At 30.2% G+C, this 14,429-nt stretch overlaps 1 protein-coding gene across 4 annotated transcripts in view; it reads left to right on the top strand.

Moving 5' to 3' along the window:
• LOC143049954 (synaptotagmin-like protein 5) overlaps positions 1–14,429 on the top strand; it is a 60,978-nt gene that overhangs the window by 6,351 nt on the left and 40,198 nt on the right. For 2 of the 4 annotated variants that reach the window (XM_076223734.1, XM_076223731.1), the window contains exons 3-5: positions 6,572–6,758; positions 11,472–11,684; positions 12,328–12,425. In XM_076223734.1, coding sequence (XP_076079849.1) covers positions 6,643–6,758; positions 11,472–11,684; positions 12,328–12,425 — 427 coding nt within the window. In that variant the 5' untranslated portion in view covers positions 6,572–6,642. Of the gene's footprint in view, positions 1–1,469; positions 1,492–1,697; positions 1,796–6,571; positions 6,759–11,471; positions 11,685–12,327; positions 12,426–14,429 lie in introns of those variants that run through there. The other 2 variants (XM_076223733.1, XM_076223732.1) reach the window with 2 other exon arrangements.

The following is a 14,429-nucleotide window of genomic DNA, read 5'->3' as shown; positions in this document are numbered from 1 at the left end:
CATTTATTAGAATCATAAACTATCCTGCATTTTTACCAAACTTGGACAGAATTAATAAGCTTCTTCATGTTCTTACAATCAAAAGATTGTTTCCAAAGGAATATTTTTAAAATTATTTTTTCTCATTTTTGTTGAGCCTGCAATTTACAGCAAAAGTAGGCGAGACACTGGGTTCCCAAGAATCCTTACAATTTTTTTTTTTACATATTACCTTGTTTTGTTAGGGAGCATTCAGTTTGTTGTCCAAACTAGAGTGCTATTGGTGGTAGAAAGGTTAACAGGTTCTGTATATGTATACCAGTAATTCATACATTATATTTCTAGCTTGATTTGATAAAAGATCGACAGCATTAAAGTTGTAAGGAAAGAACACAACATCATTTTGAACCTATATCTTGATTTTCGAGTTCATTTAGTCCTGAGAAATATTTTTGTGTGCACGAAAAATTCTTACACCATTGAGTTATTAAATCAGCACATGAGGCGTACATGTACACAACATGTTGATCTCAGTGCCATACTCCAGTTAAATCAAAAATTTATTACATATTAATACCAATAACAGAGGTTATTCTACTTTTAAAAAATTAGAAGAGCATTTCAGGACAATAAGATTAGAAAAGGAATTTAAAATTTAAAAAAAAATGTTTTGTATGAAAAATTTTATTTAAGTTTTATGTAAAGTGTTTTACAAAATACATTGTATATGTAAATTCTGTCACACATAGAGATATATAAAGGTCTAGTTCAATTAAAAACCGTCCCATAAATAAAATTGGTTGAACTAATCGGGTCATTGGCTCTTTAAGGAGATATTGTATTGTTACCTTACTTTTAACCTGTTTAACAATAGGTACATGTATGTCTAATTGTAAGGATAAATTTACGATTAAAAAAAGACTGATAAAAAGAGATATCTCATTCTAAATGCATTTTGTTGTGAATCAATAACTTTTGTTATAAATTTAGGTGTTAAAATCTAGATGTACTCTATTTCATAAGTAATTTTCATTATAATAATCTTTATTGCAAAATACACCCATAGGGGTCAAGCTATAACAAGTAAAAACATACATACAAGAATACATAAGTAATTAACTTTATATTCAAATGTAAGATTAAATTGACCACAGTTACATACATATAGGGTATTAGATAAGAGAATAGTGGTGTTTCGATTGTAGAATTCATTTGGGTCTTTTTTTTTTTTTTTACTTTTTTCCTTTGACATCACTGTTGAGTGTTTTGGAGACAGTCTTCCACCGTACAAAATTTAAAAAGTTTATATATTGAATGTGAAATCTGAGATCAAAGTGTACTTTTTCTAATAGTTGGAATAGTTTATGTCAGCTTAAACAATATCTGTGTGCCAATAATTAAAGGATTTAAAAAAAGAAAATGTGGGGTGTTCTTCCATCTTTTGTATTAATAGTTTTATTTATTGAACTCTGATCAAGATCTACAAATGGAGTAGAGATTGTCATTAAACAGGTATGACACGTCAACAGGTGTTAAAATGCAGGTAAATTTGTCCATTGGGTGGAGTGGTATGCAAGTTAATAAGCTGGATAATACTTGGGTACTTTACGTAAAAAAAAAATGTCAATATTGACCTCAAATTGTCAGATTTGTGTTTATAAATGTTCTATAACAAGTTTGTCAGTTGACACAAAAGATTTAATTTTAAATTAAAAATGTGTAAATGTAGGTCAATATTTTACCTTATTTGTGAATTTAAGTGATTTAATGTGCACTGCATAAAAGAGGATTTTACGATTTTTACATCGGAATTTTTGTAAGTATTTAAGTATGGATATAAGAAATTCCTTTAATGTTATGTGAAAAAGAGTCTCTCATGGTCTACAAAAACCTACGATGTGTATATTTTGTAAGAGTTCATTGGGGGAAAAAATCTGTAAAATTGGATGTATTTATAAATATTTTAGAACATGTTGCTGACATAATTATGCATTGAAGCAATAAAAGGTATGTTCAATGATAATATTTAAATTTTGTTTTGGGTAACTAAGCCTTTCTTTGTGTGTTCAAAATGAACTTGCCATCTTAGTTGAACTCCTTGGTTTGGCCATATCAAGTTTATCTTGTGCCACATTGCCAAAAACTATTCATATCATTAGGATTAATAATCATACTAATTCAGAGAGTGCTGAAAGGGTTATCTCCAATGAAAGATTAATTATATTTGATAGATAAATTATGCTTGTATAAATCAGTCTCTAGAAAAAACAGATATAGATTAATATAGAATTGATGTATTACGTAATACAGTAATACTTTTGTTACTTTATGTTTTTATTTTGATAAGAATTATACAAAATATATGAAAGTCAACTGTTATTTACATTTCAAATGACATTTTATCATATTACTTTTAGTGCATGCCCTGTGAGTACCGCTAGAATTATTTTGTTTGTAAATTGAAAAAGTGAAAATAAAAGGTAAAATTTGGTTCAACCACTCCATCTGCTTGATATTATATATCTGGTTGAAAAAGCATGGGATACATGGTATTATTCTTGATTTGATAATAGATATTATCATGTGTATTTGTTAAGAAAAATGCAAAGAATTGTAATTTCCAAAAGTCTTTTTCTAAGTCACTTCATCAGGTGATGGAATCTCTTGCTGAGTTGAAGACCCATTAGTGGCCTAGGCTGTTATCTGCTCTTTGGTCAGGTTGTTGTCTCTTTAACATAATCCCCCATTTCAAGTCTCAATTTTATAACATACATGATACTAGTTATTCCCCTTTGACTAATCTTTAAATCCCCTTTTCCTCTCAGAAAAAAATGTGAGTTTTTTTTTTACACAATTTTCACCTACTAGTTAAAGATATATTACATGTAGATGCTTTACATATTTCTGATTAACCTCGATAAATTTAGCATAATTGTTTTCCTTAAAAGAGAGATTATATTATTTTGATCCCATGTTACAATCTGTTTTTTAGCCTGGGGTTATTTTGTCAATGCAACAGGTTGCTAATTCAAAGTGTATTATTCATTGATACTACTTACATGTATATATGAAGAATTCTACCCTTAGGTAGGGAAGGTATAGATTTGTTTTTCTGATACTGATTGTTTGTATGTATAATTTAATGTGATGACTTTGTTTGGTTGAATTTTAATGGATTGTGTGAACTTTTGATCTTGATGCAGCCAAGCATTCTTTCCGGATTTTTTTTTAATGTAAAGTATAATATACACTGTAGATTTCTTATTATTCCTCAGGGGTAATTATTTTTGTAGTTTTCCTAGCAAACCACTATATATAATCTCAACAATAGTATTAAGTTTTTAGTTGCAAAAATAGATACATTAATTACAAAATATTGAAATTTTCTTGAAGCAACAACATTATATTGGAGCAGTGGAAAACTTGTACAAAGATACTGTGGATTCATTATTACTCGTAGTACCAATTTTTGTAGGTTTCGTGGGTACATGTGAACCATGAATTCAAAGGTTCAACGAATAACATATTTTCAACAGACTTTGTATACAGAGATTGTCAAAACCACCAAATCAAATATCCACAAATATGCAAGTTTTGAGCAATCCACGAAAATTGATACCCACGAAAACAATGAATCCACAGTATACTGTTTCACAGAAAATGTGTGGCGGTTTTGATAATGGAGGTTATGCATCTTTGTCCATAGTTACTAATAAAAGTGTTTGGTTGTTAATGTCGTTTACATGTCAATTCCTAGTGAATATAGTGAATATAATCAAATGTAAACTCAGGGAAAATGAATGAAAGAAACTCACAAATTTATAGATGACAGTTGTAAAGAATAAGTGTATAATAATTAGCTGATTTTCATACAAAATACCATGTGTACTTCAACCATTTATTGAGAATAATCAATCTAAATTAGTCCTGCAATTTCATGTTATAGGTTGTGATATTTACATGTATTTATTCACTTTAATATATCACGAAAGGCAATAATTTCATAGTCAGTTGTGCGTAGAAAATGCGAAAAAAAGCAATTTCTTCGTTCATTTGAAAAATGCTGTAGCTTTAAAGGTGTTTTAAATGTTATTGGTGAGTTAGATTTAATTTTCACCTTAATATTGATTAAATTTTATCAGTTTTTGAAAGAAGTAAACAACTTTTAAGTAGTTTTAATGAAATTATGACAAATTGAAATTGAACCATTTTGTATTGAATTTTGTAGCCTTTTCTCATAAACATGATAAAGATTTATTAATTTTGAAATTCAATGAGGCTGTATGATCTATAGACTTTTTACAAAAAACATGACATGTATATCTAAAGGTCACCTACATGTATGTGTTGGTTGATTGATTGATCACCTTTATCAGAATTTTCAGCACTATTGACTCTACATATTGTAGCACCACAGACCTAATGGCAGGTAAACTGGCAGTCCTTAGCCAAGGTTTGAGTCAAACGCACCTTCCAAAATCACTACCTCTTGTGACAAGTGTCAAGACAGTCCAGTAAGCCTTAAATTGCTCCTAGATTTATTTCTATTGATGATAGCCGTTCTAATGGCAGAAATGCTCTAGACATATTCCATGACATATTCAGCAATTAGGGAGTAAATATGCTGAAACTTTAAGAAAATTTCTGTTGTTATATCTAGTTTACCTTGTTTTTATGCCTTATCTATGATCAAAGAGGACCAATCGTTGTTTTTTTTATGCCCCACCTACGATTGTAGAGGGGCATTATGTTTTCTGGTCTGTGCCTCCGTTCGTCCGTCCGTCCGTCTGTGCCTCCGTTCGTCTGTCCGGTTAAAGTTTTTGGTCAAGGTAGTTTTTGATGAAGCTGAAGTCCAATCAACTTGAAACTTAATACACATGTTCCCCATGATATGATCTTTCTAATTTTAATGCCAAATTATAGTTTTGACCCCAATTTCATGGTCCACTGAACATAGAAAATGATAGTGCAAAGTTCAGGTTAAAGTTTTTGGTCAAGGTAGTTTTTGATGAAGTTAAAGTTACATCAACTTGAAACTTAGTACACATGTTTCCTATGATATGATCTTTCTAATTTTAATTCCAAATGAAAGTTTTGACCCCAATTTCACGGTCCACTGAACATAGAAAATGATAGAGGGAGTGGGGCATCTGTTTACTATGGACACATTCTTGTTTTTTTTCGATTCATCTCTCCTATTGTGATGATCGAAATGTTGGTTCATGGTAGTTTTGGTCACAACAACTGTTTCTTGAAATTTAGTCATGTTAGTGCACATGTTCAATATGAAATTACCAACATTGTAACTTAGGGTTTTGGCTCAGATTTCAATTTATTCAAAAGTAGGGTTTTCAAGTTTTGACTCAGATTACATGCTTCTTTAACAGTGAAATCTGATGATGTGATATGTGTCTTATCATGCTTATTGACACATATTCATTTTTTTTTTTAATTTTCTGGTTTAATTTCTATTGCAAAATGTTCTTTCAATATCTTATAAAAATTTCGAGAAGGCAGATCAAGGTATACATTTAAGTTAACTCTGAACAAGTGATGGTATCTAAAATGCATGTCAGAATAATATTACAGTTTATTGCTTGACATCAAATATATTTATACATGTTAGGGTGTTAAATGCACAATTTCATTAGATAAAAATGACAAATTTTATTAGGTTTGCATCAGAATGTTCTTTTAAATGGCATTGTGTTTGTGTAATGTATAATACTTCACTGATCCAACTCAAATTTATGGAAAGTTTATGTAAATGAAAGAAACATTTAAAATACTTATGATACCTGTATGGTTTTTTTTTGTTTTTTTTTTGTTTTTTTTTGTTTTTTTTTGCAATTTATTTGTGTAAATGTTCAAAGATTAAAAACAAATTGACATCACAACCTAAAAAAAATTATAATTGACTTTTTTATGGTTGATAATTAATAATGGTAATGAAATCTAATCAGTTTGGATTTGTTCTTGCATCACTTTTTGTGGAAATTGAGACATAGGTATTGCTTATTCAAGGTTGCAGTGAATAATTGTTGATTTTATTCTGCTAAAGTTAGCTTGATTATGAACTACTTAAATATTTTGTTGGAATATATCTGAAATATAAAAAAATAGCTTTTTCACACATTACAAAGGGCATAAGGATCATTTAGGAGATAACTGTATTGTAGTTTAAGCTCCGACGGCAGTAAAACGGGTATTTGCGACCATCAAATCCTCAATTGATGCCGTCGGAGCTTAAAATACAATATTGTTATCTCCATTCTAATGAAACTGACAGAAGACAACGTTAAAACATGTAATTAAAATCTGTCATATGCCGTCTGTACGTACCTCCCATAGCATCAATTGTCAATTGATGCCATGTAAAAAAGTGACGTTATCCAATCAAAATGAACGTTACAAACGTTGTCGCATTAGAATTATTTTTCACATGTACTGAAATCTGATTAACTGTAATTAGAGATTCACAACGATCTTTCCCAATACTGCTCTTGGTTTTACTTTTACAAAACAAAAGCTTGTTATTGGATATGAAATGGTGAGAAACCGACTTAATCAAATTTTGGTTTTATATTTTCAGAATGTTTGAGGAAGACACCAACATGCATATTATAGTTAAAAGTTAAAGAAGTTTCAACCCAAACCCTCATTATGTCAATGGAAAGTTTGATAAATCTGGACACTTTGACTGAAGAAGAACGCAAGATTATCTTGTCTGTCTTGAAGAAAGATGATGAACTTAAAAGGACTCAAGACAAAAAAATAGGGTAATTTGAAGTTTTATATTCTAGATAAATGTAAAAGAGAGCTAGGCAAAAACTACCAAAGTGACATTCAAACTCATAAGTTGAAAAACTTAATTGAAAACCCCATGTCAAAAAACAAAAAGACAAACAAACACTGTATACATAACAGAGGAGGAACATTAACTGACATTGCTATGTTAAAATACAAAAAAGACTGAAAGACAAATAAACTACCAGAATACAAAATACACCATAGTAAAGTAAGGTACAAGAAGCCTAATTCTTAATTGGTATTGCACATCAGATCTTGAGATGATATACTTACCATGTGAGCATAGACAAAAGTGATAGAAATCTAAAACGGTATTGACTTTCCGGAATTTCAATCTCAAATACATGAGGGTTGAAATGTTACCTCTAGGGTCAACTTCACAAATATATTCTACATTACAAACTACTGTGGGTTCATTAATATTCGTGTGTTACTAATTTTCGTGGATTTTGTTTTATTTAAATGTTCAACCAATTGTGTATCTTCTATTTTGTTATATACATACATCAACAAAACCACAAAATCAGATATCCATGAATTATTTTTCTCAATCCACGAAATTTGGAACCCACGAAAATGAATCCACTGTATGCCTATATACATATTTAATTCATTATATATAAATGGGTTTGTCTGGAACCATTTTGGTGACACATTTTCTGTTCAGAATTATGATTATATATGGTGTTCATATAATATCTAATCTTTGATGGTGTCTTTTGAACTGATTAACAACTCATTTAGTCATTTTCGGTTTGCCTTTTGTTTGTGCTTCTCTATTTATTTATTAAGAATTTTTGAGGATCTGTAATGGGGTGATGTTGGGTTGCTGTTGCATGCAAGTTTAACCAAGATCTCTGTTTATTTTTAGCTCACCTGGCCCAAAGGGCCAAGTGAGTTTTCTCATCACTTGGTGTCCGTCGTCGTATGTCGTCGTCGTCGTTAACATTTTACTTTTTGAACTTCTTCTAAAGAACCACAAATGGAATGAAACCAAACATGGCATGAATGTTCCTTATGAGGTGCATACCAAGTGTTGTTACTTTGTAGCTGATCCACCATCCAAGATGGCTGCCAGCAGGGAACTTAGTTTAACATAGAACCTTATGGGAAATACATTCAAATTTCTTCTTTTAAAGAACCACTGAATGGAATGAAATCAAACATAGCATAAATGTTTCTTATGAGATGCTGACCAAGTGTTGTTAATTTGTAGCCGATCCATCATCCAAGATGGCCCAGGGAGGGTAGTTTTAAACATAGGACCCTATGGGAAATGCATACAAAAGTCTACTTAGCATGAATGTTCCTTATTAGGTGCTGACCAAGTTTTGTAACTTTGTAGCCAAATTTTATCGATATATAGGCTTTTCAGAGCCTCTGGTTTTGTGTTGCCATAAGTGTGATTTGATAAGCTATCTTTTCATATTGTAATTCCACTTATGCTTCTGTACAGGTATTCTAAGAATCTTTATTATACAAGTATTTTCTTTCTAAAAAATGAAATCCTGTTTGCTGTTGTCGATTTTAATTGTGAAGTGAATTGAATTTTCTCATATTTCATCAGAATGATGTAACATACAGGTTTAATGTCTTATCCTGAATAGACTTAAATATTTTGTTTTATGATGAAAAGTAAAAATTATTGTTGTAAAAAGGACACCTGTTTTGTGATCACAACTTCATGTGTTATATAAACATGATAAACTTGTGACTGAATGTTTGAAAATTATATGAAATTTCTATTTGAAGAGGGTAATATATTATTGTGTTTTCTTTGCTCTTTTTTTTTTGTGTTTTGGTGACTAAGTTATTCATTGTTTCTTAGAAATGGTTACAATTTTTTGGAAGAACAGTTGCGTAGTTACATTGGCACTTTATAAAAATCGTTTTTTTTTTTTTTCAATTTTCAATTATTTTTGTTATTACTTGTATATGTCATTAATGAAGCAGGTTTTCCTGGTCCCTATTACATCACCTTATACTTTTAACATAGTATTTTCACTAATCATAATTTCATGTTAACCTTTTTGTGAATTTACAGTGCCAATTTGAATTAAGCCCAAAATATTTCAGAGGGACTTCATTTTGTAACCTTCCTATTGATAGAATTGGCATAAACACATAAGGGGACAGGTGGGTCCAAAGGCTACAAAGGAAATCTTGCTAATGTTCCACTTGACAGTAAACTGAATGGTTTTTTATGCTTTTATTGCACACTGTGTAATAAGACGATACACTTTAAATGCATATGATGCACAAGTACATGCAATCCTGTTATATAATTAGCAGTATTGTTGAATGAAATGTTTTATATACATAATGTAAACACTGCTAGTTAATCTTTTAAGTAAATACTTGGGATAGTTGGACAGTACACAATATGTCACGGGGAAATAATAAATAAATACCAAACGACCACATAATCTTTTTATCAATAGGTATTAAATCGATTTTTTTACGTTAAATCTTGAAATCTTGTAGTAATTTCAAAAGGATCAGTATGTGTGATGTAGATATTTATTTTCTTTTTCATTCATATGTATAATTATACTTATTGAGGAATTTACCTATAATAGATTCAATTGAGGTGAAACTATTTTGAATTAATATTTTATTGCCTAAGGTTATATTCTGGTGTCAAATGTCATGCTTGAAAGAACAAAGTATGGGTGTTTTAATGTTATTATTTAGGTTTTTTTACATAACTATTGTATATGAATAAGGATAACTTGAACACTGCAAAAGTCAAATCGAATTTTCACATTAAAAAAGCAATCGCTAAAACAGATACTTTTTCTTTGATCAAATTAGTTTTCCCTTCACCCATTGTCGACTCATTCTATTTGAAAATAAAATTTAAATCAGACATATGTACTTATAGATATCCTGATCAAATTTATATGGTCTTTTAAATTCTTTGATCCAAGCTGATGAGTCTTCTGTAGATGAAACAAAATTGCATCTTGTGTACAAAATTATAATCCTGGTATCTGTTGAATTTATTTAAGAAATAACATCTTCAAGCAAATAACTTGTATTTGTGTTACCCTTAACTACCTGAGCAAAATGAGGATGACCATTTTATGCCCAGTTTTTTCAAGATTTGTTTATGTAATTGTTCATGTTAACAGATAGTTAACAATTGGTTGCAAGGGGGTCTCATTGGGGGGTTCCGATCCCGGATCCCGCTTACTGTTTTGTCAGATTCCCATATCCCGCTTACACTATGTACGTAAGCAATTCTCATTTTTTTGTCATTTCCCGAGTCCCGCTAGACCTAATTTCCCATTTTCACGACACAATAATTTGACTTTCCCGTGTCACGCTGACCAAAAATCGGCAATCCCGCGTCAAGCTTAGACCCCAATGAGACCCACTTGGTTAGCATACATTGTAAAACATGAAAGCAGATTAAATGCAAAACATGAATGGTAAATAAAATTAATCATATCTTATATTTAAAAAGTGGAACATTTTTTTCTGTTCGACAACAAAAACTTATATCAGTGAAATAAATATTCATGACACGAACCACCAAGATAATTGTGTGTGAAGTTACTTGCAATTACATGTATTTAATGAATTATAATAGTTAATTCAAGTTAATGAATGGTAAACCATAATTATACAAGATAATATAATAACTTTTGTAATTACCAGTGATTAAAAGCTTATTTCTGCCTTACATAGAAATATAAACCAGGACTTTGGTTTTCTCTTTTGTATTGTTTCGTACGTTGTCATCCTCGGACATTTTATAGCTTTCTTATACTATACAGTATGGTTTTTGCTCTTTGTTGAAGGTTGTATGATGGCCTTTGTTTTTGAAATTCTTGTTCTGTCATCTTTTGTTGATTTTCTTCAGATTTTTCCGTACATTTTTTTTTTTTATATACTTTTTACCAATTTTACAGGGATGTGGAAAAATCTTAATTCTTCAACCAAGGACAAGTATTATACAACATTCTAATGTTTAAATTAATTGATATTTTGGGGGATCGTACAATGATAGGTTATCACAGGACAGTATGTCTTCTATGAAGTATAATAGAGACACAAATATTGCATTGACCGATATATATTTAATCGAACAAATATCATTTGTAGGATTTAAAATTTGTGATAAATGTTATGTGCAGATATTTCTAATATGAAAATTCCTTCTTTTATTGAATGAAACACTTTTTTACTGCATTTCAAAACAACACCAGCTGCTGGTAAAATAAAATTTTATGTTTAGAATTGATCTGGAGTTTATATACTGTATTGTTTGTGACCAACAATATATTTGTCTCAGCAGATTGTTTATAAAAATAATTGCTGTCCTTTGAATGAATGGAAAAATGACACTAATTGTTGATCTTTCAATGATGAGGCAAGTATTGGTCACCAATTTGACTATAAACTATGTAAATGTTCAAGTACTGTAAATTCAGAAATTATTGTGAAAAATGCAATAGGATTATAATCCTAATATATTTAAAACCTGCATTTTGAATTGTTTTATATGAATTAAACAGGATTTTTCTCAATATCGCAATAATTAAAATCGCATTTAAGTCTTAAATGACAAGATCACAATTATAGATGCACACAATAATTTCTGAATCTAAGGTATATATATATTTTGAATCTGCATTTTGCATATGAAATAAACAGAATTATGTATTTTCTTTCAGGCATCTGAAGTTAGAAATACAAGCTATTCGCATGAAAAGTGTGCTACGGAATGGTGACGACTTGTCAAAAATCTGTGCCAGGTGTCATGCAGAGCTGGGATTTCTCTTCAATCGTGGTGACCTTTGTCCAAAGTGTCATTTTCGAGTGTGTCGAGCATGTCAAGAACAAGGGCTTGCAGGCACATGGTTGTGTACATTATGCCATAAGCAAAGGTATAGTTCATCTAAAATAAAATAAAAAAATATTGATTAATTTTAGGTTGCTAAATGTTCAATAGCAAATAGCTATTTTTTTTCTGAACAAGAATAGCTGGATTTATAAGTTAAGAACCTGGCTATGAATTCAGCCAGAAGAGAATTTATAAGAAAGTTATATTAGTAATTTGTTTGCAATTGTTAACAACAGCAAGACTACAGTCAATTTTTTTTAAATTTATGCTTTTTACATCGTCTTTGATACCATCCTTGAAATAAAATTTTTGTCCTGGATAAACACTGTGCTTTATCTTTTAAAAGAGTGAAAACCCTGGTATTTTGGAAAGATAAAAGCAATAAGTTAAGGGCTTCGTTTGTGCAGTTTATCCGATCATTACTACTACTTTTCAACTTGTGACCTTGGTCGCTTTTATAGTGACATGTTTTATGCACTGTTTATATAGTGTAGAATATTAACTCTAGCATAGAATTTTAGTATTCAATGATTGAGTGAACTTTAATTGCTCTCTTTAAATGTGTGAATTATTTTTTCATTACCTTCAAATCTATACATAATGTAGGCTTCAAATTTCTTCACTTAAGGGAGATAACTCAAATAAATATTCAGAATTATTTAAATAAATGAGATGTGATATTTCAGGCAGTTGAAATTTTTTATGGAAGAATGGAATAAGAAAGGAAAGACTACTAAAAAGACAGGTACTGACCTGGTCAAGGCCTCTATGGTCAAACAAAGAAGTAAGTACATTAAAGTGAAAATGTAGATATATTGTATTTGAGCTTTCAGGCAGTCAAGATATTTGCTTTATTTCTTTAATATGATGAGCATTTACTGAAATTCATGAGTACCTGCCAACCTATTAAAAACAAAACACCCATTTTCCAGAGAAAAAATCCGTTTCTATTTGAATAATGAGTACAGTGGTCAGACGGTTCTATATTGACAATTTTCACTTTTGTTGTTCTGGAGTTATGGTCCTTGATCGATTGGAAAATAGGCACAGAATTTTGCAGGTAAAACAAGCCTGAGAGTGGCTTGTAAATACAGAAAACATTTGTCTGCCATCAAGTTGATAGCTCATTTCTTGTTTACAGTTATTCTTGTTACATCGAGGTAGTTTTATGGATTAGTTCAGAATTAATAAAATTGATAGAACTCAAATCTAAAAAAAAATATAATTTGATAACATGTTTGAAGTTCCCTAGACCTGAATCAGCTGAATTGGTGTATGTGAAATTGAATACATTATTGGAAGTCTTCCTGCAAAGGATTGTTTATGATAATGTGGCCTCTTAAAAGTTGTTCTACATACAAAGGGAGACAATTTGTGAAGATGAAGTTCTTTGATAAGAGGTCTTCTTGCTATAGAGAGGAATAAAACAGAGAATCTTTGCTGTCGTTATGTACAAAAAAGACGTAATTTGATACAGGGAATATCGTATAACAAATGCAAATGTTTTAACAATAAATAGAGAAAAGAAAATTAATGTATTTATCTGTAAAGCTTTAGTTAAAAAAGGAAAGCTTTCTACAAGGCCATCAGTACTAAATTTAAGTACAATTTTCAGTTTTTGAAATTTACTAAGTGCTTTTCTTGTGGTAGCTGTTTAAGAAAGGAGTTCAAAATTAATTAATTCTTATTCTCAGATCTAAGTGAAAGATAAAAAGAATTGGAAATTTGATTAAAAATAAGCTTAAAAAGGTTATGCACCTATGATTTTAATTATCTATTGCATTTATTAATCTATTCCCATCGATTAATTTTAATCAGAAATTGTAGAAAATGGATTTTGTTTCAAAATTTATGATGAACTTTGTTTTTTTAAAGCATTATAGTTCTAAGCAGATTAAATTAAGTAAATATTTGATTAGAAAGTGTTTGGTGCCTGACATCCATGAATTTGAAATGAGTATTTAATTAAACAGATCTGACAAATATGATGTAATCACGTTAGATAAACAGATTGATGTAACAATTTAAAATGTAAAGTAATTTGAAAACAAAATTGATTGAAAATTTAGTAGTGCACTTCGTTATATGAGTTATTTGCTTTTCACCAATCAACTGTGACCAACTTGCTCATTTCTGCTTAAGTTTATTGGTTTCGTTTTATGGAAAATTTGAAATACTGATGACTAAAATTGAAATACTGATGATTAACTAGTACAATATAAAAAAGAAGATGTGGTATGATTGCCAATGAGACAACTATCCACAAAAGACCAAAATGACACAGACATTAACAACTATAGGTCACCGTACGGCCTTCAACAATGAGCAAAGCCCATACCGCATAGTGAGCTATAAAAGGCCCCGATAAGACAATGTAAAACAATTCAAACGAGAAAACTAACGGCCTTATTAATGTAAAAAAATGAACGAAAAACAAATATGTAACACATAAACAAACGACAACCACTGAATTACAGGCTCCTGAGTCTATTTAATTGATAAGAGGTTGGAAAAGGGGGACAAACACACTCCCATAGTCATGATAGTGGACAGGTATAAAACAGCCAAATTTACCTGAATTAAATAAGTAAATATCTAGCATCACTAAAGAAAGCAATTTAGGGACAGACAGACTACTATATATGCTTTCTTTAAAGATAAAGTTGAGAAAATACTTAGTTTTATACTGTTATAAGACAGCTAAGCACTTTTAGACAGGTGGTGGGTTTTTTATCACCTGACAAATTATATGATATCTTAATTTTCTTTAGATATATGAGATGGCAAA

The sequence above is a fragment of the Mytilus galloprovincialis genome, chromosome 10 (genome assembly GCF_965363235.1).
Source record: "Mytilus galloprovincialis chromosome 10, xbMytGall1.hap1.1, whole genome shotgun sequence".
NCBI classification, from domain to species: domain Eukaryota; kingdom Metazoa; phylum Mollusca; class Bivalvia; order Mytilida; family Mytilidae; genus Mytilus; species Mytilus galloprovincialis.
Note: the sequence above shows the minus strand (reverse complement) of the source record. Positions and strands in the feature narration are given on the sequence as shown.